The 23,681-nt window shown below is 51.6% G+C and overlaps 1 protein-coding gene across 7 annotated transcripts in view; it reads left to right on the forward strand.

Moving 5' to 3' along the window:
* Window positions 1-23,681, forward strand: part of LOC123344671 (myosin phosphatase Rho interacting protein) — a 168,278-nt gene that overhangs the window by 74,513 nt on the left and 70,084 nt on the right. For all 7 annotated transcript variants that reach the window (XM_044981106.1, XM_044981105.1, XM_044981112.1 and 4 more), the window contains exons 4-5: window positions 5,105-5,256; window positions 17,613-17,697. In XM_044981106.1, coding sequence (XP_044837041.1) covers window positions 5,105-5,256; window positions 17,613-17,697 — 237 coding nt within the window. The remainder of the gene's footprint in view (window positions 1-5,104; window positions 5,257-17,612; window positions 17,698-23,681) is intronic.

The following is a 23,681-nucleotide window of genomic DNA, read 5'->3' on the forward strand; positions in this document are numbered from 1 at the left end:
CTTTGGAAATCAGGACCTTTTAACATGTCCAAGGCTGAGCCCCTCCGTATTGATGCACTCAGAATCACTGGTCACTTAATAATCTTGCCTGGACTCCTGTATGTTCTGTCCCTTCCCCCTTCCTTTTGTCTGTCTTGTTTATTATTATTTGTATTGCTGTAGCTGGGCTGCATTGTACTAGCTGCTGTATAAACACACAACAAGGAGGGCAGGGACCATCTCTTATCCTGTGTTTGTACCGCACCTAGCACAGTGGTTCTTGGTTGGCCCTTAGGCTCTATCATCAGAAATACCGTTAAGTCTCTCAGCGTTTTTGTGAGGTAGGGAAACATTTTCCACATTTCACAGCTGCATAAACTTAGGGACAGTGGGGTTAAGTAACTTGCCCAAGGTCGCGGTTAGTCTATGGCAGAGTTGGGACCAGCTCCCGGGAATCCTGATTCCCACCCCCTTGCACTAACCACTAGTCCATGATTCCTCGCTTATTATTTTTTTAACTGCATAGGCAGCTCTTGAAGATGCTTCAGTGGCATCTGTGTTCGTTTCCATGGCAAAGCACTCTACAGTGGTTGCCAAAAATAATTCTCCTTGCCAGCCTCGCTATCTGCAGGAGGAAGTGTCAGAGAAACTGGTTTGGATGCTTTCTCTGTGCCCTCTTTCTCTTCCTCTTCATAGTATTCGAAACGTGTCGGCTTCTGTTCCGCTCGCCTCACTATTTTGACGGCCAGAGTTTAGGCGGTGCCAGGGAGAGGGGATATGGGCCCCAAGAGGGGTTTGAATGCTGGCCCCAAGGAAGGGGTTTGAATGCTGGCCCCAAGGAAGGGGTTTGAATGCTGGCCCCAAGGGAGGCTGGTGCTGAGATCAGTCCATTGTAGAGCTGTTTTGGGAACCCTCCTGGTTGCAATGTGCCGGTGGTCTCAGTGTCTGGTGGGGGGAGGACTCCGTGGGCCAAGGCAGGCTTTTCATGGGCAGCCGAGTCAGGTTAGCTGATCCAAGAATATTAGGGTCCTGGAGGAAGTGGGGTTTCAAAGGGCTCTGTGTGGGAGGGCTGCTGCCAGTTGAAGCAGCTGGAGGCGGTGATGGGAGCGAAGGAGTGGGAGAGACGGGCCCGCGCTGGAGGTGACACGCTAATCGGATGCGAAGGAATGACTGCTGCAGATGGACCTGTCAGCTTCAATGAGCGCTGACACCTTTCCCACTCCCTGTCTCACTTTCTCTCGGCTTCTTCTCTTCCTCTCCCCCTTGTCTGGTCCACTTCCATGTTCCTTTGCTCCCCCCTTCCCGGCTTGGATCCTCTCTGGCTTTTTCAAGTAACCCCGGGGCCCTAGGCTGGGTGCTGCCTTAAAGGGTCAGTTACTCACTTCCTTATGCCCTTGTTTTGAGGCCAGTGTTTGCAGATTACAGGGGGAGGTGCTAGGTCTTTGCAGCCCACGTGGAAGGGAGAAGGCAGAGCTGGACTCTTAAGCTGTGTTTATACTTGTGGCAGCGTGTAGAATTCAGGCACTGTATGTGTGGCTACATGCAGCAGTGAAAGGCTCTGGCAGCGGGGAAGGTTTCCGGCAGGAGGGGAGCTGCTGCCGGAGCCTCTCCCCACTGCCGGAGCCTTTCACGGCAGCAGGAAAAGGCTCTGTCAGTGGGATGCTGCACTGCTAAAATAGCAGCGTAGACACGGGCGGCACAGCTTGGGCATGTAGAGAGCTGTGTAGGGGATGTACCCTGGGGGTTCAGGCATGTAGGCCGCTTTGTTCATCCAAGTCAAGGATGCTGCTATTTATACCCAGGCTGGCTGGGCGTGCGGCGTCCGCACGCTACCTGCTGCCGGAAGTGCACCCCAGGGCTTGAACTGTCCTGCAGCAAGGGGCGTCATGGAGCAGCAGTGCGCCACCCTGTGGATTACGATGCCCTCCAGCTAGCGCGTATTTTATGTCTGGAGCCGGGTTCAAACCCAACCCTCTCTCAGTGGATTGAGGATGAATTGACTCCGCTTCCGTCACTGGATCAGGACTGTTACAAAACATTCATGCAAAAAATCCTCCCCTGCACCCAAGGACAGGCAGGATCCCGCCGTCTCTGAGGAGCATAACTGAGGGGTGCTGATGCTACAGACCTTTTCCCTGGGCTCTGGCCCTGGAGGTGGCTGCTGCTGTGTGGGAGAATGTGCTCCGGGAATTGAAAGAGGGGAACAGAGTGGTACCTTCTCCTGTGCCCTGCGGCATGTTGGCAGAGACGACGCCAGCTGTGATGTAGCAGGGCCAGATCCTCCGCATTTTTCCGCTGAAGTCAGGAGAGAAATTCAGATGTGCACGACCTGTCCCGTAGGCGACGTCTGCACTGTGATCTGGTGTAGCTGCAACAGCACGGGCAGTGGCAGCAGAGGCATGGCTTAGCTGCGCCGAGTACAAACCTGCTGGAAACCGGTGGGTATGTACTTGACACAGTTAAGCTGTCCCTGCGCTGCTGCTACTCATGCTCCCATGACTGTGCTGCTGTTTGTGCTCTCACTAGCTTGATGAGAGGTAGCATGAATACGTGCTGGGAATCACACCCCTAGCTGGCAGAGTAGACTGAGCCTGAATCATTGCTGGGCACTGCTAGCATCTTTATCGTCCCTGGATCTCAAAGCACTTCCCAAAGATTGAAATGCATTATTCCTGTTTCACACTTAGGGGAAACTGAGGCCCAAGTGGATGCCCTCGTCCGTACAGTATGTTAGTGGCAGAGGTGGACGTAGACTCTTGGTCTCCTGAACTCCTAGCCTCCCACTCCGGTGCCTGAGTTGTGTTCTCTCCCACCCCTCGTAGAGATCATTTCCCCAGGCGGGTTTCTCTGCGTCTGAGGAGAAGGCCTGCGTGTTCTGCAGTGCCTGCATGTGCCTGGCCTTCCCATGGCATGACCTTGCAGGTGTTGAAGAGCCCAGGGCAGTGGAAATTCCCCTCTCCCCACCCCGCAACACAGGCCGCTGTCTCTTTAATAATCTCCCTAGGTGACGACTGTATCTTCTGTGTCTCTGACAGCAGGGAACTGAATTCCTTCGATCCCCCTGCTGCTCCCCACATGCGGTAAGAGTGGCTCAGGCACCTGCTTAGACAGCCGTGGCAGATTAATGTGGGGCCTCGAGGCTGGCAGGCGCAGATGCCGGCAAACTCGATGTTTCATTAACTTTACTGGGAAAATCCTATGGAGTGTGTGCTTAGGGTTGGCTGGCTGCCCGCCCAGCCAGATGAAAAAGCAGATTTCCCCCCTCCGCCCCAACAAGGGTCAGGTCCGGAGCAGCGTGACGTTAGCCCGTGTGTCTGTGTAAGAAAAACAACACAAAATGGAGCAAGCCCAGGAGCTCAATCATGGCCATAAAGGTGGAGCATGACATGAGATCGCCCTTCCTGGTGCGGGAGAGATCCCTTCACTCCTGTAGCCCAAGCACTGACACTGAAATTAAACAGTCTCATAGCCCATGCCCAGTGGGTGTGAGTCAGCTGGCACGGGTCAGGCGCAGGGTTTTAATTGCAGCGTAGACATACCCATGTGCCTTGAGCATCAGCTCGGGGCACTGTGGATAGCTGGAGCCTAGCTTGGCTTGCTGACAGCCATGCTACCGCGCTATCTGCATTGTACAGTATTAGCTACCCTGTGGAGGGATTTGCTCACACGTGACAGCACGCAGCAGTTAGAGCGTGGCTACCCTGTGGTGTAGTCCATGTGTTCTTGAGCCCTGTTAAAGCTTTGGGCCAAGATTTTTCAGTGGTGGGTTTTGGGTGCCTACCTTGAGAAGAGCGTGCTGAACGCCCACCCTCTGAAAAGGAGGTCCCTTCTTAAGGGGATTTAAGTTGAGCGCCCAAAATCTTTCGTCCCTTCTGACCATTCTTGGCCCCTGTTTTACAGGGTAGCCTTCAGACCATGTTCCACAAGGTCCCGTCTGGGCTGGTCCGGGAATTGTGCTAGCGACAGCTGCCTGAAATCACTGCTGTTTGTTGGCTGGATTCGGATCCCAGAGCCGGCCTGGCCGAGCCGCGGGAAGTCAGAACTAGACGCATCTGCTCAGAGCCGGGACTCTGCTCTGTCTGCACTTGTGTGTGAGATGGTTCTTTTGCCTGCCATTTGTTTTCTATTTTTGTAGACTGGGGGCATGTCAGCCCTGGCAGCTGTTGTTTCCTCCTGCAGTTTATGTTTGGAGTTGGAATCATTAGGCCGGTTTTACTGGGGTGCGTGGGTATGTAATGTTTGTCCTACCAGCTGGTCACGCTGTGCTGCCGGGAAGGCCTTCTGTAACCCCCAGTGAATGGGTATCTACACAGCAATCAGTCTGCAAAGTATCCAGGGGAGCAGGGGCCTGATGTCTCTTAGGAATGATACAGTCATGCAGGAATACCTCGATACCAAGGCTCGTGAGGCTTCTCGCCCTTGAGAGCAAGTCACCGATTTCCTGCTTGGCTTGTCCCCATGCACGTCTGTCCTGCTGGGGGACAGGAGCCTGTGCCTCCACCAAAGCAAATGGTGGAGGAGGATTGGAGGCAGCCAGAATGGGAGAGGTGTTGGGAAGGCTGGATGAGGTAGTGGGGGCAGGGTGTGGGAGCCTGGGGGTATGTGGAGTTATTGGGGGACGGAGGAGCTGTGGCAGGTCAGATATGATGGTGAGGGTGAGGTGAGCAGTATGTGAGGCAACCAATGGAACTCGGTTTGAATGCCTCTTAGATCTTCGGGGTGGTGAGCATTGATGTAAACACCAGGTAAAGGAAAGAGTTGGTTCTTCTAGCAGGTTCACCCACCCCCAGCCCAGTGTGGTTGCGGAATCTGCCTTGCTGAAGGTAGCACTTCCTGTGGGTCAGAGAGGGGAAGGGCTGCCTGTCCAGAGTGGCAGCTGGGACTGTACGTGGCCGGCTCTGCGAACTGTCAGAGACCAAGGGATGGCTTAAGTGAAGCTTTGTCTTGGGTGAAGGCGGTGGGATGGGCAAGCCTGGAGAAGAGTTACGCATGGCACAGTCAGCTGGACTCCTGAGCTTGTGAATGAATAGATGTGTGGAGAGTGCCTGGGTGGGGGTGGGATGTCCACCACGCAATGTTTGGCTCCTCTGCTCCTCCTTTTAAAACCTGCCTCCTTCTGTTCCAGCCCACGACCCTCCCCCAGGGCACCATCAACATGAACCAGTGCACGGATGTTGTGGATGGGGAGAGCCGGACGGGGCAGAAGTTCTCCTTGTGCATCCTGACCCCCGAGAAAGAGCACTTCATCCGAGCTGAGAACAAGGAGATCATCAGCGGGTGAGTCGAGGCCCTGGGGTCTATCTTCCCGGAGGTCATATGGGGCTTTCTGCTTAGGTTTGCAGCACAGGGTTGGCACTGGAGAACGAGAGGGCTGGATGGCTCAAGCGACTTGTGATGGGATATGGAGCCTCTTGCTTTGTCCAAATCCTGCTCAATCGGGGAGTGTCTTTTGTCCTCCCACAGCTATTTCTATGGTGGGTCTCCTCCCAGTTCCTCGTTGTTGGGTGCTCACAAAACCCAAACGACACTCGTGTTTGTTCCCCTTCCATTGGAGTTCAACAGAGATGCCAAGGGGTGGAAAGCGGTGAAAACCATGTGCTCCTGCCAGGGTGGAGGCAAATGGATGGGAGTGATGAAGGAAAACTCTCGTTGTTACTGACACATGGACCACGGTGGTGGGAAAGTCTTTCAAAGCTCTCCCTCTGTGTCAGTTGTTCCCCCACTTCCGCCATGGGGTGATACCATCCCCTGATGTGGCCATTGGCTGGGAGTGAAGATGCACTGCTGCCCTCTGCTGGACGTGTGCTGGCCCAGCCCATGTCATCCTCTGTTCCTCTTTGCTGGATGGGCTGGTGATTTTTCCATTCTTCGAGGCCCATGCTTTAGAGAGACGGGTCCCCAATGCATTCCTGGTGCTTCATGTCTCATGGGCATCTGACTGTTGAAGGTACTACTGCCACCTGTTCCAACAGTTGAGTCTCCTGAGGATTAAACTAACCCAGCTTTAGTCTAAAGTCACTGGACTCAGGGCAGGGGTAACAAGGTGAAATTTAATGGCCTGAGAGATACAGGAGGTCAGAGCAGATGTTTTAATGGTCCCTGCTGGCCATAAACACTATGAAACTGTGATGGCTGCACGTCACTCATTGCACAGCCCAGTGCCCACAGGACGATTTGCAAGAGGGGTCGGTCATGCGATGTCGGAACAAAGATAAATCCGTGATAGTGACAGATCCCATCTCTGCATCCAAGCTATAGTATGGCACTAAATAGGCCTCGTAAATTAACCCAGCTATATGTTTCTTCTTGTTGGCTAGGGGTGTGTGTGTGTGCGTGCGCGCAGCCCGTACCTGGACCATCTCCCAGCATCAGTGTCAGTGCTGGACCATTTGGTACTTGCTTGGTTGGCAGGGCAGCTCTGCGATGTGCATGGTTTTAATGACGGGTATTATGAGGGCGATAAACCTCGAATATTAGAGAGGCTCTAATTGCATTGGTGCCTCCTGAATCCAGCTGGCAGCCAAGCCCTGCCGCGGTCCAGCGCAATGCTTTGCGAGAGGCTGGGTGGCAGCCTCGTGGGGCTGGGTGGAAAGCAAAGCCACCTTTATCACTATCGTGCTCGTTGGCATTGGAAGCGAAAACAGCCCAGCTTGCCAAGTTCAACAGTGAGCGCAGGGGCTGTGCTGGCAGATTGTGCGCTGCACATCTGGACCAGATGGGCATAAACACACACTCTGGGGACGAAGCTGGAAGGATTACACTGAGCCTGAAAATACACTAGCAACTGCTTGCTAATGGTTGGATTTGATGATACCATGGGCTGCGTGTAATTCCCCCTTAACAACAGACATTTATCTTCCACCGACTTTTGCCCTTTCCCACTTGGCTAGTTTTCCTCCTCTCCTGTCCCCAGATCCTCACAGGCCTCTGGCACTTGTAATAGAGCAGCGTGACTGCCTGTAGGGGACTGACTTACTGCATGAGAATCATGCATGACTTCAGCAGGGATATGATCAGCGTTGGAGCATTTAAGTCCTGAAGGTGGGAGTGCCCCCTTCTGGGCTCTTGTCCAACATATTCTGAAACTCGGACACCTGCCTTTGGAAAATCAGGTCTGTTTAAAGTGTCTCCAGTGGTACCCCAGAATTGAGACACCCAGAGTCTCTAGTTACTTTTGAATATCTTGGTCAGATGGTTGATTTTTGTGGTGTTTCCCATTGATGTATGTCTTACCTATTGACGTACTGCAGCAAGGGCGCTTGTGGAAGGGGAGAATTTTTAAACACACTGTAGCATTTGCGAAGTGTTTTGAAAATGGAACTGGCTCAGGGTGCTTGGGAAGTGATGTCCCTAGTCTGTCTCTTCAGCGGATTGTATCATTATGGTAACAAATACATTTACAAGACCAGTCAAGAAGCTGGTAGGGATGAAGTTTGGGGGAGGGGAGGGAGAGGAGCCTGGAAAGGGGTACGTTAGGGGACGATCAGCATTAAGGAGAAGGCATGTTGCTGTGGTCTGTGCTTATACCGCAGTATTCTGATCTTTGACCCAGCTGGCTAGTGCCCCTCATCAGCATGTCATTAATAACTGCAGGATCTTGGAGTAGTCGTCATTGTCGGCACCGTGGCAGATCCCAAAGGGACATCTCTATCAATGTTCTTAGGAGGTGTGGCTGAATATTCACTTGATGTCCATCACTGGCGATCTTACCGTACGATTGAAGCTTTTGGCGATCACATGATTGTCAGCTGTGTAGCAGCAGACCTTGCTTTGGAATCTGTTTGTCTTCCATCCTAAAAATATGCGCAAGTCACCAAAACCAAACTAGGGCTGATGGAGGCAGTTGAAGATATTCATAACTAAATCCAGCATCACGGCTCTTGTCCTGATTACTTAATATACCTTCTATTCCTCTGTTATACCTGATGAAAATGACGAGTATCAAAAACATCCATCTGTCACTCTTCAGCCTTCAGCAGTGAAACATGGGCACTGAAGAACAACTGAGAGGTGATTTAACCATGGTTTTATAGATCTGCAGCTTTGTAGCAAACTTGATGTCATGATGTCCCCACAGATGCCATTGAAGGGCCCGAAACATGGCAACAGCTGCTAGTATACGAGTGTCCACCTCTTCCAAGCGTCCTCCAACACTTCCCAAGTATTTGAGCAAGTGGCAGTGTCCTGTTCTGGCAGGTTAACACTGAGCTGGTTGTAATCTGGAGTTGGAGGCTGGCTGGGGGCCAGGCACTTACTGCTTTTCATCTTCAGAGCACTTCAGCATCCATTTAATATGCCCCCTGGCTTTCCTCATTTCTTCTCTTGCTTCTTAATTGCTGGATGGCTTTTCTCTCCTATTTCTATGCAGGGGTTCAGAGAAGAAGGCACCTCCCATCAGAAAACCAGTGTCACTCAAATCTGAGAGTCCCTTCTCTGTGTTCCCCTCACAGACTGTGCGGCTCTCTTGGAAAATGTTGGTTTTTGAAAACCTTCATGGCACAAAATGCAATAACCTATCCAGTGAAATACACCTTCAATCAGACGGCGCTTGTGAGCCATGCGGTGGCTTTCCACGGAGCCCCCTGTTGCAGCGTTAAAGGGAGCCCTTGCAGATAGCAATGTTCTCCTGACCTGTGGGTCTAACGCAGAGATAATAGAATGTGTCCTATCAGCCTTGCCACCATTTGCGCCGCTTGTTCTCTGTTTGCTCAGATCTGACAGTAGAACTAAATTGGTCAGTTTCACTTTCTCCTAGCCTGTTTGTTTCGCATGCTCTAGAACCCAGCTACAGGGACTGACCCTGCCAGGAAATGTTTGAAGGGACCCATCCCTTAAATCAGACTTCTGTCTGGCAATGTTATACCTTCTGCTGTTACAGGTGGCAGCCCAAGGAAGGTCCCTGTGACTGAAAGGGATTAGAGAAATCAGGTCGGCTTTGTGCATTTGACAGCCTGTGGTAGAGTCTGTTTCACTCTTCTCTGTCCCTCCCACCCCCGTTCTGTTTAGTTCCCTCTGTTGCTTCTGTGTGGTGTCTCAATCCTTCATGCTTTTTCACAGGTTGTCCACAAAGTTGTGATTAATACAGTTTGTGGCAATCACATGGAGGCTTGCCTGCTAAGAGATGGTGTGAGACCCGCTAAATGTTCACGTTAGGCCAGGGGTCGGCAACCTTTCAGAAGTGCTGTGCCGAATCTTCAGTTATTCACTCTAATTTAAGGTTTTGCATGCCGGTAATGCATTTTAACGTTTTTAGAAGATCTCTTTCTATAAGTCTATGATATATAACTAAACTATTGTTGAAGCAGCAAAGAGTCTTTGTGGCACTTTATAGACTAACAGACGTTTTGGAGCATGAGCTTTTGTGGGTGAATGCATGCATCCGACGAAGTGGGTATTCACTCACGAAAGCTCATGCTCCAAAACGTCTGTTAGTCTATAAGGTGCCACAAGACTTTTTGCTGCTTTTACAGATCCAGACTAACATGACTACCCCTCAGATACTAAACTATTGTTGTATGTAAAGAAAATAAGGTTTTTTAAATGTTTAAGAAGCTTTATTTAAAATTAAATTAAAATGCAGAGCCCCCTGGACCGCTGGCCAGGACCCAGGCAGTGTGAGTGCCACTGAAAATCAGCTCACGTGCTGCCTTCGGCACCCGTGCCATAGGTTGCCTACCCCTGCGTTAGGCCACTGAATACCTAACTGTTGGGAGCAGTTTCTAGTCACTGGGTTGCAGGGGATTGGACCAGGGGGGTGGATGTATTGTTAGATTTCATGGTGTTTCTATTAATTATGTTGGCTTTTAAACACTCTCTCCACTCCACCCCACCCCACCCTGAATGTTGGGTCTAATGATTTTGAACAGTGCTTCCCTCTAGCAGTCCCACAGCTGGGCACCGTCTCGTCTCCAGGGAGCTGTTGCCTGGCACATTTCTCCCCCCTCCCCCCGCAAACCCTCACATCTTCTCATATTTTAGTCTCCTGTGTTGTTCTTGTCATCCTTTGTGGGAAGGAAAGTGGAAAGGGTTTGGTTGGCCACTTTCTCCTGTAATTGGATCGCTCGCTGCCAGGCTCCCAGCAGAGCAACTGGCCTTAAGAGGAAAACTAAAATGAAATAACTCTTCTCTCCTATGCCCGCTGCTGGTGCTCAGTTGCTTAGCAACACCAAAGGTTGGGCTGCTAAATAGAGAGAATTCCTTGTATGTTTCCCCATCTTCAGACCTGGGATTAATGCTCCCGCTCCCCTAGTGGGGTGAGACAGAAAAGGAAGCTCAGGTTTATTCTGCTTGAATAGGGAGGCTGAGCCTGTGATACTGAGCTGCTGAGCAAGGCAACTGAGAGCCGAGGGTCAGCTGTCGTCTCATGGTGAGACTCGGGCATGGAAGAACCATGGCAGTACAGTGCTGCACCTGGAGATCTGTCCTTGTCCCTGTTGCTGTCTCCTCTCCTGGGCTGCTTCCCTTTACCTGTGCAGAGGCGGTGCTCTGAACAGTCTTCATCTAGTGCTCCACCGCTAATCGCTGCTCTGCCCCTCCCCGTTGCCCAGAAGTATCCCCTCCCTGACACCCAGTGCAAACCAACGTCACGAGACTGCGGAGCCCATGCTAGAGTCACATCCGATCCCATGGTTCTGACTTCCCCAGCCCCTCTGTGCACTGTCTCCTTAGAACGTAAGCTCCCTGGGACAGGCCCCTCAACCAGCTCTTTCAGCAAACTCAAGAGTCCAGATTGTCTCCCATCTTCTCTTCCTTTCCTCCCCTCCCACGGTTTGCTCTCTACACCTGCTGCGTTATATCTGGGTAGGACAAAGACCTTGTACCTTGGCATCTTGCAAGCCTCTTGGTTGTTTCCATAGCTGGGGGCGTGGACTCTGCGCACCACAAGGAATAACTGGATTTCAAACTGGGCTTGGGATCTCTTGTTTACCTTGCGCTATGGACTCTTACCTTTCTCTCAACCCTGAGTCCTCCCTGCCCCTCCCAAACCAGAAAGCTCTGAAGGCTGCAGTCAGCCGGGAGCAGTGCTGGCAGCTTGTTTTTAGGGGGGTCCCCTCCAGCTGTGGAGCTGGGATGCTGAGGAGCCTGCCTCGAATCCACTCCCTGGTCATATGGGAGATGAGCTGATATGTTGGGGATGCCAAGAATGAACAGGTGGGAGGAGCAGCAGTGGGAGGGCAATAGTCAGCAGTGCTACCATATCCGGTCCTCTGGCAGAGTCCCAGAGGGGAAGGGAGCCCAATTCTAGGGATGGCTTATGTGTAAAATGATTTCCCCTCCCTCCTTTTTTTTTTCTATCATGAGAACATAAGAATGGCCATTCTGGGTCAGATCAAAGGTCCATCCAGCCCAGTATCCTGTCTACCAACAGTGGCCAATGCCAGGTGCCCCAGAGGGAGTGAACCTAACAGGTAAAGATCAAGTGATCTCTCTCCTGCCACCCATCTCCACCCTCTGACAAACAGAGGCTAGGGACACCATTCCTTACCCATCCTGGCTAATAGCCATTAATGGACTTAACCACCATGAATTTATCTAATTCTCTTTTAAACCCTGTTATAGTCCTAGCCTTCACAACCTCCTCAGGTAAGGAGTTCCACAAGCTGACTGTGCGCTGTGTGAAGAAGAACTTCCTTTTATTTGTTTTAAACCTGCTGCCCATTAATTTCATTTGGTGGCCCCTAGTTCTTATATTATGGGAACAAGAAAATAATTTTTCCTTATTCACTTTCTCCACACCACTCATGATTTTATATACCTCTATCATATCCCCCCTTAGTCTCCTCTTTTCCAAGCTGAAGAGTCCTAGCCTCTTTAATCTCTCCTCATATGGGACCTGTTCCAAACCCCTAATCATTTTAGTTGCCCTTCTCTGAACCTCTTCCAATGCCAGTATATCTTTTTTGAGATGAGGAGACCACATCTGTAAGCAGTATTCAAGATGTGGGCGTACCATGGATTTCTATAAGAGCAATAAGATATTCTCTCTCTTATTCTCTATCCCTTTTTTAATGATTACTAACATCCTGTTTGTTTTGACTGCTGCTGCACACTGCGTGGACGTCTTCAGAAAACTATCCACGATGACTCCAAGATCTCTTTCCTGATTAGTTGTAGCTAAATTAGCCTCCATCATATTATATGTATAGTTGGGGTTATTTTTTCCAACTTTACATTTATCCACATTAAATTTCATTTGCCATTTTGTTGCCCAGTCACTTAGTTTTGTGAGATCTTTCTTGAAGTTTTTCACAGTCTGCTTTGGTCTTAACGATCTTGAGCAGTTTAGTGTTATCTGCAAACTTTGCCACCTCACTGTTTACCCCTTTCTCCAGATCATTTATGAATAAGTTGAATAGGATTGGTCCTAGGACTGATCCTTGGGGAACACCACTAGTTACCCCTCTCCATTCTGAGAATTTGCCATTAATTCCTACCCTTTGTTCCCCGTCTTTTAACCAGTTCTCAGTCCATGAAGAGATCTTCCCGCTTATCCCATGACAACTTAATTTACATAGGAGCCTTTGGTGAGGGATCTTGTCAAAGGCTTTCTGGAAATCTAAGTACACTATGTCCACTGGATCCCCTTTATCCACATGTTTGTTGACCCCTTCAGAGAACTCTAAGAGATTAGTAAGGCATGATTTCCCTTTACAGAAACCATGTTGACTTTTGCCCAACAATTTATGTTCTTCTATGTGTCTGACAGTTTTATTCTTTACTATTGTTTCAACTAATTTTCCCAGTACTGACGTTAGACTTACTGGTCTGTAATTGCCGGGATCCCCACGTCACTGGTGCCAGTCCTTGCTCTCAAACCTTCCGCCAGAGAAACTCTGGCTTCCCTGCCCCAGTTAACTTTCTTCCTGCCAGAAGGCACAGCCAATGGGACTTCTGTTCCCAGCACCAAATGGGGCTCCAAGTAGAGAGAGGCTGGTGCTTTGATTTTTAAATAAGATTGAGACTCGCTTCCTGAGGCTGGGGAGTGACAGGAATTTGGGAGGTTGGGATCTCTTCTTGCAGGTGGGGGTGCTGATGAGTGCCAGCGAAGCCCTGGGATGAGTCAGTCGTGTCCTGTGTTTGGTGGGTGGGAGGCTAATCAGCAGCCTTGTCTGCACTAAAACCTTGTAGCCATAATCCAGGTGGCTCCGCAGTTAGATGTCTGTGCTTTGTCTGCGCTCATGCTCCCGGGCTGGCTGGCAGGTCGTTCTTCCCCGTTGTGGGGGAGGCAGTGGTGTTCTCACTTCGATAAACCTTTGTAAATCGTGTAATGATCAGTTTGGAAGCTGAAGGAAACTGAAAGTGAGGGGAAGAGGTGAGTGAGCAGAGTGTCCCTGGGCCCATTGTACAGGGCTCACTCCTGCTTCACCTGCTCTGGGTCTCCTGCTGCACCGGAGGTTTCTTCTCTGCCTTTTGTGGTGATATTGACCGGATACAGGTCGAGAGCTCCCCCCTAGCTCTGCTCTCCAACTCTTCCCCTGCCCTACAGCATCATGGGACACCAGCTCCCTCCCCCCTCATTTCCCTTGGGATCTGTTTCTCCCACTTAGCTATGCCCTACAATGTAACAGCAACTTTCATGCTTCCCCCCAAGACTCTCCTGCTGTGCTTGGTCATGCCCTGAAGCATTGGCAAAAAATGCCCGTTTTCCCCTCCCTTCTCTCCCTGATCCCTGTGCTGTGCCCAGTCACACAGTTGTTACTGGTATCTCCCTTTTTCCCATGCTCCAGTATCCAGCTCAGCCTTCCATTACTCTACCCACTCTACTCGCTGAGGGTAATGCTAAGAGACACGCATGCTGCAAAGCAAAGTGGGGCTGATTTCTTGTGCATTGGCCCTGCATCTTATTTTGAAACTCTGCGTTTGTCTCCAACCGTGGCATTAATCATCCCACTTGGTTTCAAGCCATGGTAGTTTTATTTTGCAATTGCAGCATGCTGCTAAGATTCCCGTATTCGGAGAGCTGTCTTGTGTCCATTGCGTGCTTCTGATATTTATTGCCTAACCAGAACCCACTTGATGTGGTTGTCCCAAAACTCGTGCGACAGCAGCGCACACACACTCAATGGCGGTGTGTGTGGGAGGGAAATTAGGTGAAGCGAAGCATGAAACATCTGGAGCAGCCATTGGATCCTGATTGCGACCAGGTTGATTGAGATGTATGGGCTGCTTATCTGGACATGACAAGAGCCGGTAAAGGAATCCACAGCACAACTGACTCATGGCAAGGGCTGGCCTTTTTAATGCTGAATTTCCTTTCTGTTTGTTTTGTGGATTACTCTACAATAAAATACAGTGGGAGCGTGGAGTTAACATTTGCATTTCTGAAAGCAGAAGACAGACAGCCCTGTCTAGCAGATACATTCCAGTAGGTCGGTCTGTGAGGTTTCCCTGATGCACGTGCTCCTGTCCTACAGTCTCTCCTTTTCCTTCCCTCCTTCCTCCTCCCGCTGCCCCTGCATCATTCCTGTCTTTGGCCTCTCTTGAGAAGGGACTGTGCCAAATTGTTTGTGGTTTATTGCGATGAGGCCAAATCTTCACTTGAAAAGCTAGGATGAGACCCAGCAAACTCATTTTGCCTGGTTCCTTTTAGGGTTGGCACCGCAGCTCCATTGGAGGAGCTGTAGCTCAGAACTAAGAGACAAGGGTGGCAGATGGGGTTATGGGTGGTCCTGGAGTTCTGTGCTGCACTTCATGTCTTTTGAGTTGCTATGTAGCTTTGTGTGCCTGGGTCTCTTCCTTCCTCCTCCCCCCCCCCCCACTCCACCCCAGCCCCAACCCTTGCAAAAAGAGCTCTTCCTCTTCAGGCTGTGGTTACTGTCTACTGGGTATTGTTTGCTGTGTCGTCCCTAACCAGCTCCGAGAAGTTGAGATTCTGTGCGTGCCAAGTTCCTGCTCGGAGGGAGCTTTTATGGTCAAGTTATAAACCCCTGAAAATATGGGTTAGTAATGGAAATGCTGACGCCACCCAAGCTCTGATGACGTGCACTGCATTGCTGGAAGGCAGCGGAGAGGTTGCTTGCAGAGCAGTATGGCTTCAGGGGAGGTATCAGAATGCAGCATCCAACTGGTAACGTGGTCAAACCCACCGATGAGCTGGACATGCTCTGCTTTTCATGGAGGGAAGAGCGGGGGAGGGAAGAACGGGTGTTCTGGGGGTCCAGGAAGGGGACATTTGTATCAGTTTAGATGGACTATATGGGCCCAAAGAGGCAAAGGTGTTAACATGACCAGGTCACTGTCCAACATTAAACAGTGTTTGTTTGCACGGTTCAGTAGACAAGACCCCAGCCTGCTTAATACTGTGGCAAACACATCATTGAAAATCTTTTTGAAGATACACGAAAGAAGGAGAAACAGTTAAAGCCTTTGAAATTTGGAGTATTAAGGTTTCATTTGAGCAACATCCCTTGTTCCCTTTCCTGTTAGCTGAGGAAAGCCTTTGGAAGGAATTGTTTTGACAATCTCTTGGATGGTAAAAATTGCCCTTTGGGGAAAGGAGAAAGGGAGTTGAGCTGGGCTGGAGCTGTTGGTCTGATCTCATTTCCTAAAAGACACAACAAGACAAACATGCACGAGGGGAGAGCGAAGAACAGCAAAGAGGGAAAATGTAGCTTCCGTCTCTGGTGTTGACTTTCGCTTGCAATTGCACAGCACGCAGTCGTCTCAGCCACACTGAGACCTGGCAAACTGGGACCAGCACTGGGTGTTTAGGGCATTGCTTTTAGCTGCCTCTTTGGTCACAGGCTGGTAGCAGTACTGAAGAATATCCAGTCGTGGCTGACTAAGCCTGACTCTTATTAGGCAGAAGGCAAAAGGAGAGGGATAGGAAAAAGAAGAAATAAGATGGGGGAGGAAAAGGACCCACAAGAGAACAGGGGCAGGAACAACCAAATCTCACATCTTGGATGGTGTTTGGGATTTAGCCAGAGCCAGTGAAGACGGCAGTGTCATCTGGGTCCCTCTGTTGGTCTGCTGTGGTCAGCAGAACATCTTTCAGGAGGATAAAGATCCAGCAACAGTGGATCCCAGAGCAGCAGGAGATGGTGGGAGTGGCAGCCATGAATGATGGTGAAGCTCGGTCCTTCCTGTTCTCCTGTCTTTGTCAGCCGGTATCTGTGTCTTCTAACGTTTCTTCCCAAAAGCTTTTATGTTAAGGCCCCCACTGATGAATGGAACATCCCATTTCCTTGTTATCTTGTCCACCAATTTTGGACGCCATGACACCTTGATTTCCAGTCCTGCCCTTTTCCTGTTTACCAGGCATGATCTTAGCACAGTCTTTGAGTTATATCAGTGGGTCTTTCAGTTTGGATTCATTCAGTCTTTGTCTCCCTGTTCTACCTGTTCCCGTCAACATCTTTAGGTGGTTATGAACTTTCACTTACTCCTTACGGTTGAGCTCCCAATCAGAATGAATTTGTAGGCTCAGTTATTGCAACATAGAGTCATTGATTGTACAGGCAGAAGGGATCACTGTGGTCACCTGGTCTGCTCTCCCATATAACACGGGCCCTAAAACTTCCCAGAGTTAATTCCTGTTTGAACTAGAGCCTAGATTTTTCTAACTGGAGGGCGTGCCCCTTGCTTATCAGGAGGGTGCGGGTAAAATAGAACATTCCCACGTCCTTGCTACTTTTCAGGAAGAAGAGGCTGTTGAGACGGCACCTATCTGGAGGCAGGTGCAGCGGCCGCAGCTGGCACACAAGGAAAGCTATTGCTGGTGTGGGAGTGGGGTGTGGGTTGGGGGGCAGGATTTGGAGAGCGAGCCTGCTTCTGCAGTGCCTGTTGCTGTCCCCCCCCACCGCATCACACCCTGCATGTGCTCTGACTGCTGGGCTGGTGGCAGTGGGGCAGGGACCGGAGTCCAGGCGACCGTGGCAGCAGTAGCATGGAGGAAACCGCTGCAGCCAGTGAGTGGAGTCAGCAGGCGCAGCCCAGCAGGGATCGCAGCCCAGCTCTGGGGGGAGAGGGGCTTTCTGGGGCTGCAGGAGGGGGCCACAGGCTGGAAGAGTGGGGAGGGGGAGAGTAAAGCAAGTGGCCTGGGGAGGGAGGATAAATTGGGGGGCACGGACTGGGACACGACGGGGAGTGCAGCAAAAAAAGTTTGGGAACCTGCGCCTGATTTCCAGTCTGAATTTATCTAGCTTTAGCTTCCAGCCATTGGATCATGTGATACCTTGTCTCCTAGCTTGAAGAACCCTCCGTCAAATTCTTAGACTGTGATTAAGTCACTTCTTAACCAAGGACCTCTAGGTGTCCACATGTATTGGCATATATCCATGGTACCCAGTGGGATTGCGCTCTGGACTCCAAGCCGAGTTGGGATGAAGTTGGGCATGTTCTGTGCTATCCCCAAACCTATTTTCTGGGCTCCCCCACATCCTTTTATAATGGCAGCTAAGCATAAAGTGATATTAGGCTAGGAGCTGAGAGTTCAGACAGCATCTTCCATGGCCCTGTGTCCAGCCAAGAGGGGCAAACTAAAGCAATGCAGATCTAAGAGCCAAGCGCCTCCCAGCCAGCCCAGTGACTGGGAATCCTGAATCCAGAGGACACTGAGCTCTGCTGGCAGTGAGCTCTTTCCCAGGCTGCCCTTAGAGAGAGCCTTACCGTAGTTCTCTGTTTGTTTGCAGGTGGCTGGAGATGTTGATCGTCTACCCGAGGACAAACAAGCAGAATCAGAAGAAGAAGAGGAAGGTAGAGCCCCCAACCCCGCAGGTAACCCCAGGCAGTGACCCTCTGTCATTCACCATGACCCAGAGTTCTCTCCAGGGGCTGGATCCCTTGGGACTAGAGTGGAGAGCCAGGAGTGGTGTCTCTCCTTACGTTGGCTCTCTCCCAGGGCCGTTGCTGGTCTCCAAAGAAGGGTGGGAACGTCTGCCTTGCTAGCCCAGTCGAGATGAGAAATGGGCTTCTGGCCCTTTAGGACGCTCCTGTTCCTGGGTGCGCAGAGCAGTCAAGTGGCGCCAGGGCAGCTACGATGGCGTGAATTAATTTCTGGATGTCACTTTCTGAGCTCACTGCTCCTCCCCCCAGCTTTGACGATGAAAGTGCTGTGTTAGCTCTCATTAGCCTGGCTCTAAAACTCCCTGGAGCAGCCAGTGCTGCAGCAGCTGCGTTAAACCCCTGGCTGCCCCCCTCCCCATCCGGTTTCTCAGATCCAGCTGAGTTACTTTCCCAGAAGGCAAGATGGATGCGTCTTCCCTGCGTTTCCCCTTTCCTCCCAGGCCTGGTTCCCTCTCTGCGTGCTGGCTGAACCGCAGTGGGGTGTGCGGGGTTGTATATCTGGGAAGGGTCTGCAGCCAGGACTAGGGCTGGAAGTGCTTGGGTTTAGGTAGGTTCATAAGGAAGAGGGTGTGGCATGTTGGGAAGCTCGCCACTTCTCCAGCTACCTTCGCTAACACACAGGCCGGCCCCACAGCCAATTACAAAGCTTTGAGCAGTATCCTTTGGGCTCAGGGGCATGTGTGCAGAGGGGGAGGGAGGATGGGAAGAGGAGGAAGCGATCCTGGCCGCTCACAGCCCTCGTAGGGTCCGGGAAGAAATTCCACAGGGCTCCAGTTTCCCTGCATGAGATGACCCCGGAGATAACTAGAATGAAAGGAAAATAATGAAGGCCAGGGCTGAGCTGGGAGTTTCGGGGGCTGGAGCTGTGCTCTCCAGGGACCCAGCGACAGCTCTGTGCTCGCTTTGACTATAAATGGTAAAGTTGGAGCTGCCCATGACCCACGCTTTCCTGCCCGTGTCTCCCACATGGACCGAGTGGGGGAGAAACCCACAGGTTCAGAATCCCACCCCTAGGCTGGAATAATCTCTCCCCTCAGGGGCTGCAAACAGCCTTGACCCATGTGAATGTGTCTTGGAGCTGCTGGCCAGCAGGGCAGAGGTGGTTGGGCTGGAGGAATTCACCCAGCAGGCCTGGACACTCTCAGATGGTTACCTGGGAGCTGGGCAGGGTGTCGGTTGGAAAATAAGCCCAGCCCTTCCCCCTCTTTCCTCCTCCCTCCCCCAGCGTGAGCCATTTGTTTTCTCCTGCGATTCCCATATAAGGGTCAGGTCTGGGCACCTGAGGAGAGCTGGGTGTGGCTCCACATGGAACACCTGTGGATTGTCCCCAGCAGCCCAGGAGTGAGACGGAGCAGAGTTGTGGCTTCCTCAGCTCCCACCCGAGGTCCTCTGAGGGGTACAGGGTGGGAGGAAGAAGGGGATCAACTCTTTACATAGATTATCTGTGGCTAGTTCTCCCCCTCTGCCTCCCTTCCGGAAGACGTTCCTGCGCCTGATGCTGGGTCGTCTGAGCTGCCCCCTGGAGCATGGTGAGGGCTTGGAACTGGCCACAGGAAACCTTGTGGGGAAATGTTGGCTCCTGAGTGCCATGGATGTGGTGATGCTGTGCCGACACCCGTTCTGTCCTGCGGGCTTTCCCCTCTCCCATCATCAGTGAGAACCACCAGCTCAGCAGAGATGCTGACCCCTAGCCCCCACAGCCGTGAACCCAATCCCAGGCCCCTCTGTGGGGACTCGAACTGGAAGCATGATGCCCCAGTGTGTCGCTTTCAGGGCATTCTGGGAAATCGCGTCTGGCTATGCGGGGGCTGCGGCCCAGAAGCTCCCTGCACGTGGGAGCAGGGGGGAAGGAAGGGAATGGTGCTGACTGAGGAAACGTTACCCAGCGTAAACCCAGCTCCCAGAGCTGCCTGCTTTTGAGGGGGAAAAAATGCAGCCAGAATAACATCATTTTGGGTTACGTTTCATCACCATGGCAACTGCTTGGAACCTGTACAGGATCTGAGCTCCTGAGCACCAAATAAGGCAAGTGGCTCTGGAGAGGATGGACCCTGCCCACGCGGAGGCGGTGCTGAGGCCCCAGCTCCCTGGAGGACTGAGCCAGGCTGCCCAGGTGTCCTCAAGGATGGGGCGTGTGGGGGGCCCAGTGGGGTGCACCCCTTGTGTCTCGCTGCCTTAGGCACAAGCTCAGGGGCTTAGTGTGGGACTAGAGAATGCCACTATCACCCACCGCAAAATGCCAGAGCACAGACCCCCCCCCCTGCCCGGATGCCAGCACTGGGTGCGTAGCCCAGGCCAGCTCCCCCGAAGGAGCCAGGTTTGTACTTCAGCCGCCGCTGTGCTGAGAGCTCACGGTGGATGAGCTCATGTTTTCTATTTATTTCTCTGCTTCAGCTCCCTGGCCCTTGGCTGCTCCCTGAGGTCTTCCCCCAGGCCTCCATGGAATCCCAATTGCTGTCACAGTTGTCCTCTGTTAGCTGGTCTCTTCCTCCCCTCTTAGGTTTCCTGGAGGAAGGCTGTGTCATGCCTCCACAGCACCCCACTTAGCCCTTTGCAGGAGCTCTCAGTGCCCTGAGAATGATCCGCTTGTCTCTCTTCCAACTCTGCTCCGTCGGAGCTGGTGTTTAACGCTTACCTCTGCTTCTCCCCCACCCCCCTCGCCGCTCTCCACAACGGCCTTTCTCTCTTGAAGGCAGTGAGGTATTGAGCTTGTGTATTTCTGTCCACTCTTATGCCACGTCCCAGTGTGTGAAGATAACTGCCCAGAAAACACTGCCGCATGCCACTCGGGGGATGGGCTAGGAGGGTGGCACAGGGGTTAATACCCATAATTCAGCGGCATCGCTCGTACTCCATTCAGGCCAGGCCCCCAGCAGTAAGATCTCTCAGGACACTTTGCTCTTAGATCAGCTAAATAAGGGCTCCATCCTGCGTGGTGCTGAGCACCTCCCCATCACAAAGAATGGGAGTCCGGAGCACTGTCCAGATTGGCCCTTGCAGGGTTTAATAGGAATAAATAGACACAACGAGACCAATTAATAAACCTCTCCCGCCCTTCATCTTGCAAATCTCTCCATGTTCCTTAAGAAGCCCTGGTGCTGCCCTGGCCCTTGTCTCTGCTTGAGTTGAGCACAGAGGTGGTCTTGGGTTTCCACTCCATGGCGTGTCTTAACTGGAAGGCAGCCTTGTAACAAAGGGTCAGCACCCATGGGGCTGAGACTAGCAACTGATCAAACAAGAATCTTCTCCTTCCTCACCCCATACCTTCCCTCAAACCTTGAACCAAACCTTTAGGAGGGAGCATGGAATCTATTTTTATGGTGTAACTTCCACTTTCCAGAGAACCCTTTGCCCTGCTGGGTCCTAGACCGAAGCAGCTGCCACCCCAGACCTTAGACTTCCAGCTCCTGCTCTTTGATGCTGGAGGCTCAGCTGGGTTGGACAGCTTAGAGGAGCATCTGAATTCCTGAGTGCTGCTTTGGAGTCTGCATCTGCGTCGACACTATCCTAGAGTTGAGTGCATTTGGCCTAGGCCTGCGTCTGTCCCAAACCTTGAGGCATGTCTGTAAGAATTCAGTTACTGTTCGAGACTGTCCCATACCTCTGTGTGCTCCTTAAACGTACTGTCCGGCTAACAGAGGGACAGTGCTTAGCTCGAAAGCCAGATGTGGCCTGTTGAGTACTAGCCCTTGGGACTATCAGCTCTGTCACAGAAATGTAGGAAGGTGAATCAGATATGCGTGCCCTCTAGTCCAGTGTATCTAACAGTGGCCAGCTTCAGAGGGAGGGTGTAAAAACCCCCCATAGCAGCACAAGAGCAATGTTGCTTAACTGCAGGCTCCTACCACGGGCGAACTCAGACCACATGTGGCTTCTCTGAACCTTTCCTTGAAGGGATGAGCACAGGGCCTGTATTTGGGCTAGAGGCGCCTCTTAACATGTTTGTTCTAAAAAATGTATGGAAATGGGCTCAGGCCAGCTGGCTGCATGGTCTTTGTACCGGAACATTTGTGGTCCCTGCGTCATGGATCCACAGGACTGGTGCTATGACCCCAGCTTTGGAACAGTCTCTGGGAGGACCTCTTCAGTGAGCCAGACCCCCTAGGGGGTCTCACGCTTCCTCCAGGGCAAGCCACATGGCTTCACCGCCTCCGTAGGCCAGGCCTCTGGTCCTTCAGCCCTCCTGCTTCACACCGTGAGCTCCGTTCAGCAAGTCCAACTGAGGCAGACCCCTGAGGGAGACTTGTACTATCTTAGGAGCAATGCACCTCCGCTGTCAGCATCTGCAGCAACACTCAGCTGGCGTTGTCAGACAGTTTTAGTCGCCTGGAACACAGCATAGGAAGACCTCGGTTAGCACAGAGAAAAGAAAGTTACAGCATAGTCCATCCTGGTCAGCACACAGCCCAAAGCCTCATCCCTCTGACCTCCCTTTGCCTCAGTCCAGGTGTGTCCCCGGCCGACTGCTTCCTGCAGCCAACTTAACTTCCACCTGTTGTTCCGGGGCTGGGGAGATGCGGGAGCGGGGCTGTGGAGAGGCAGGGAAGTCCAAATCTCTTGTGAGTTGTTGGTTGCTAAGTGTCCATGTCCAGGCAATTGGATTTGCCATTGTCTTTTCAAGAGCTCCATTAATATGGGACCCAAGCCCCAGACAGCTAGGCGTCATTCACACCTGTGCTTTAGGCTGCCCAGAGAGCAAACAGACCTCCCCTCCCCCCAAACTAGGTAACTCTGCAGCACATAGGGGAAACCGAGGCACACGTAGGCTTCATACAAATATTACAAAAGATTCCCACTTAGTCACATCCTGTATAGTGTTCTACTCTACAAAAGAGCAAACCAGTTGCTGTGCAGCAGATGCTTAAAGCTGGGTCACTGGGTGATGCAGGCGAAACCTCAAAGCCAGGAAGCTGAATGAGGAAACTGGGAGCTTTCCATCATAATCAAGGGCTGGAATGGAAGGCAGGAAACTCCATGTGTATCTGTTGCTACAGAGATTTTTGTTTGCTAGAACAGCTCCGGCAGGATAGCATTAAGCACCAGCCAGAGCGGGACTTCTTATCTTTACCTTCACGCATTCCTCACTAACTCTACCCGCTTCCCCATCTGCTTTCCTCCTTGTGTCAAATGCAAAGCAGCCACAGCTTCCCATTCTCTTTCTCCTTCTCCCCAAAGCAGCCTGGAAATGATCTGATCCCAACCTCACGCTCTGGCCACGCAGCACCGGAGTGGTTAGAGTGGTCCAGGCCACCGCGCCAGAAGCCTGTCACCGCAAACTCGGTTACCAGAAAATAATTCCCTTTGAAAGGGCTTCTATTGAACTTGGCTGCCTCTCAGGCCTCTCTCCTTCTGCAGGAAAAGAACCTTTTGAAAACAAAAAATACCCCTAATCCAGCTGCAAATATTGTCTGCAGCAGCACTGGCGGCTGTGGTCACTTTCATGATCTGTTTTCCTTTTACCTGCAAACACTTCTTGGTGGCTGGAAAATGTCATTGATTTTTAAGCCGGAAGGGACCACTGTGATGATCTAGTCTGGCCTCCTGCATAGCACAGGCCATAGGAATTTAGCTCTGGTCTTCTCACACCAGCTGCTGCTGGCCCTTGGAGTAAAGTGGCATGAGCCCTTCCATGGAAAACTGTCTTCTGTTTTCAGCTCTTGTTCTCATGGCTTCATCTCATTGTGAAAATTGTCATTCTCTCTGCTCTTCCCCAGCCAGAAACCATATCAAGGCAGGGGTCAGTGGATGGCGCTGTTAAATGTAGTGTTTTTTCTTCGCATGCGAGCATTTTTTTAATCTCAGAAGGAAATGCAGGCAGGTGGCTAGTTTTCTGATGTTTTTCTGAGGCGGGGGCATGACAAGCAGCAAGGGATCTTGCTTTCTGCCTTTCTCGAACTGGAGTCAGTTCATGGTGC

The sequence above is a fragment of the Mauremys mutica genome, chromosome 11 (assembly GCF_020497125.1).
Source record: "Mauremys mutica isolate MM-2020 ecotype Southern chromosome 11, ASM2049712v1, whole genome shotgun sequence".
Classification (NCBI taxonomy): domain Eukaryota; kingdom Metazoa; phylum Chordata; order Testudines; family Geoemydidae; genus Mauremys; species Mauremys mutica.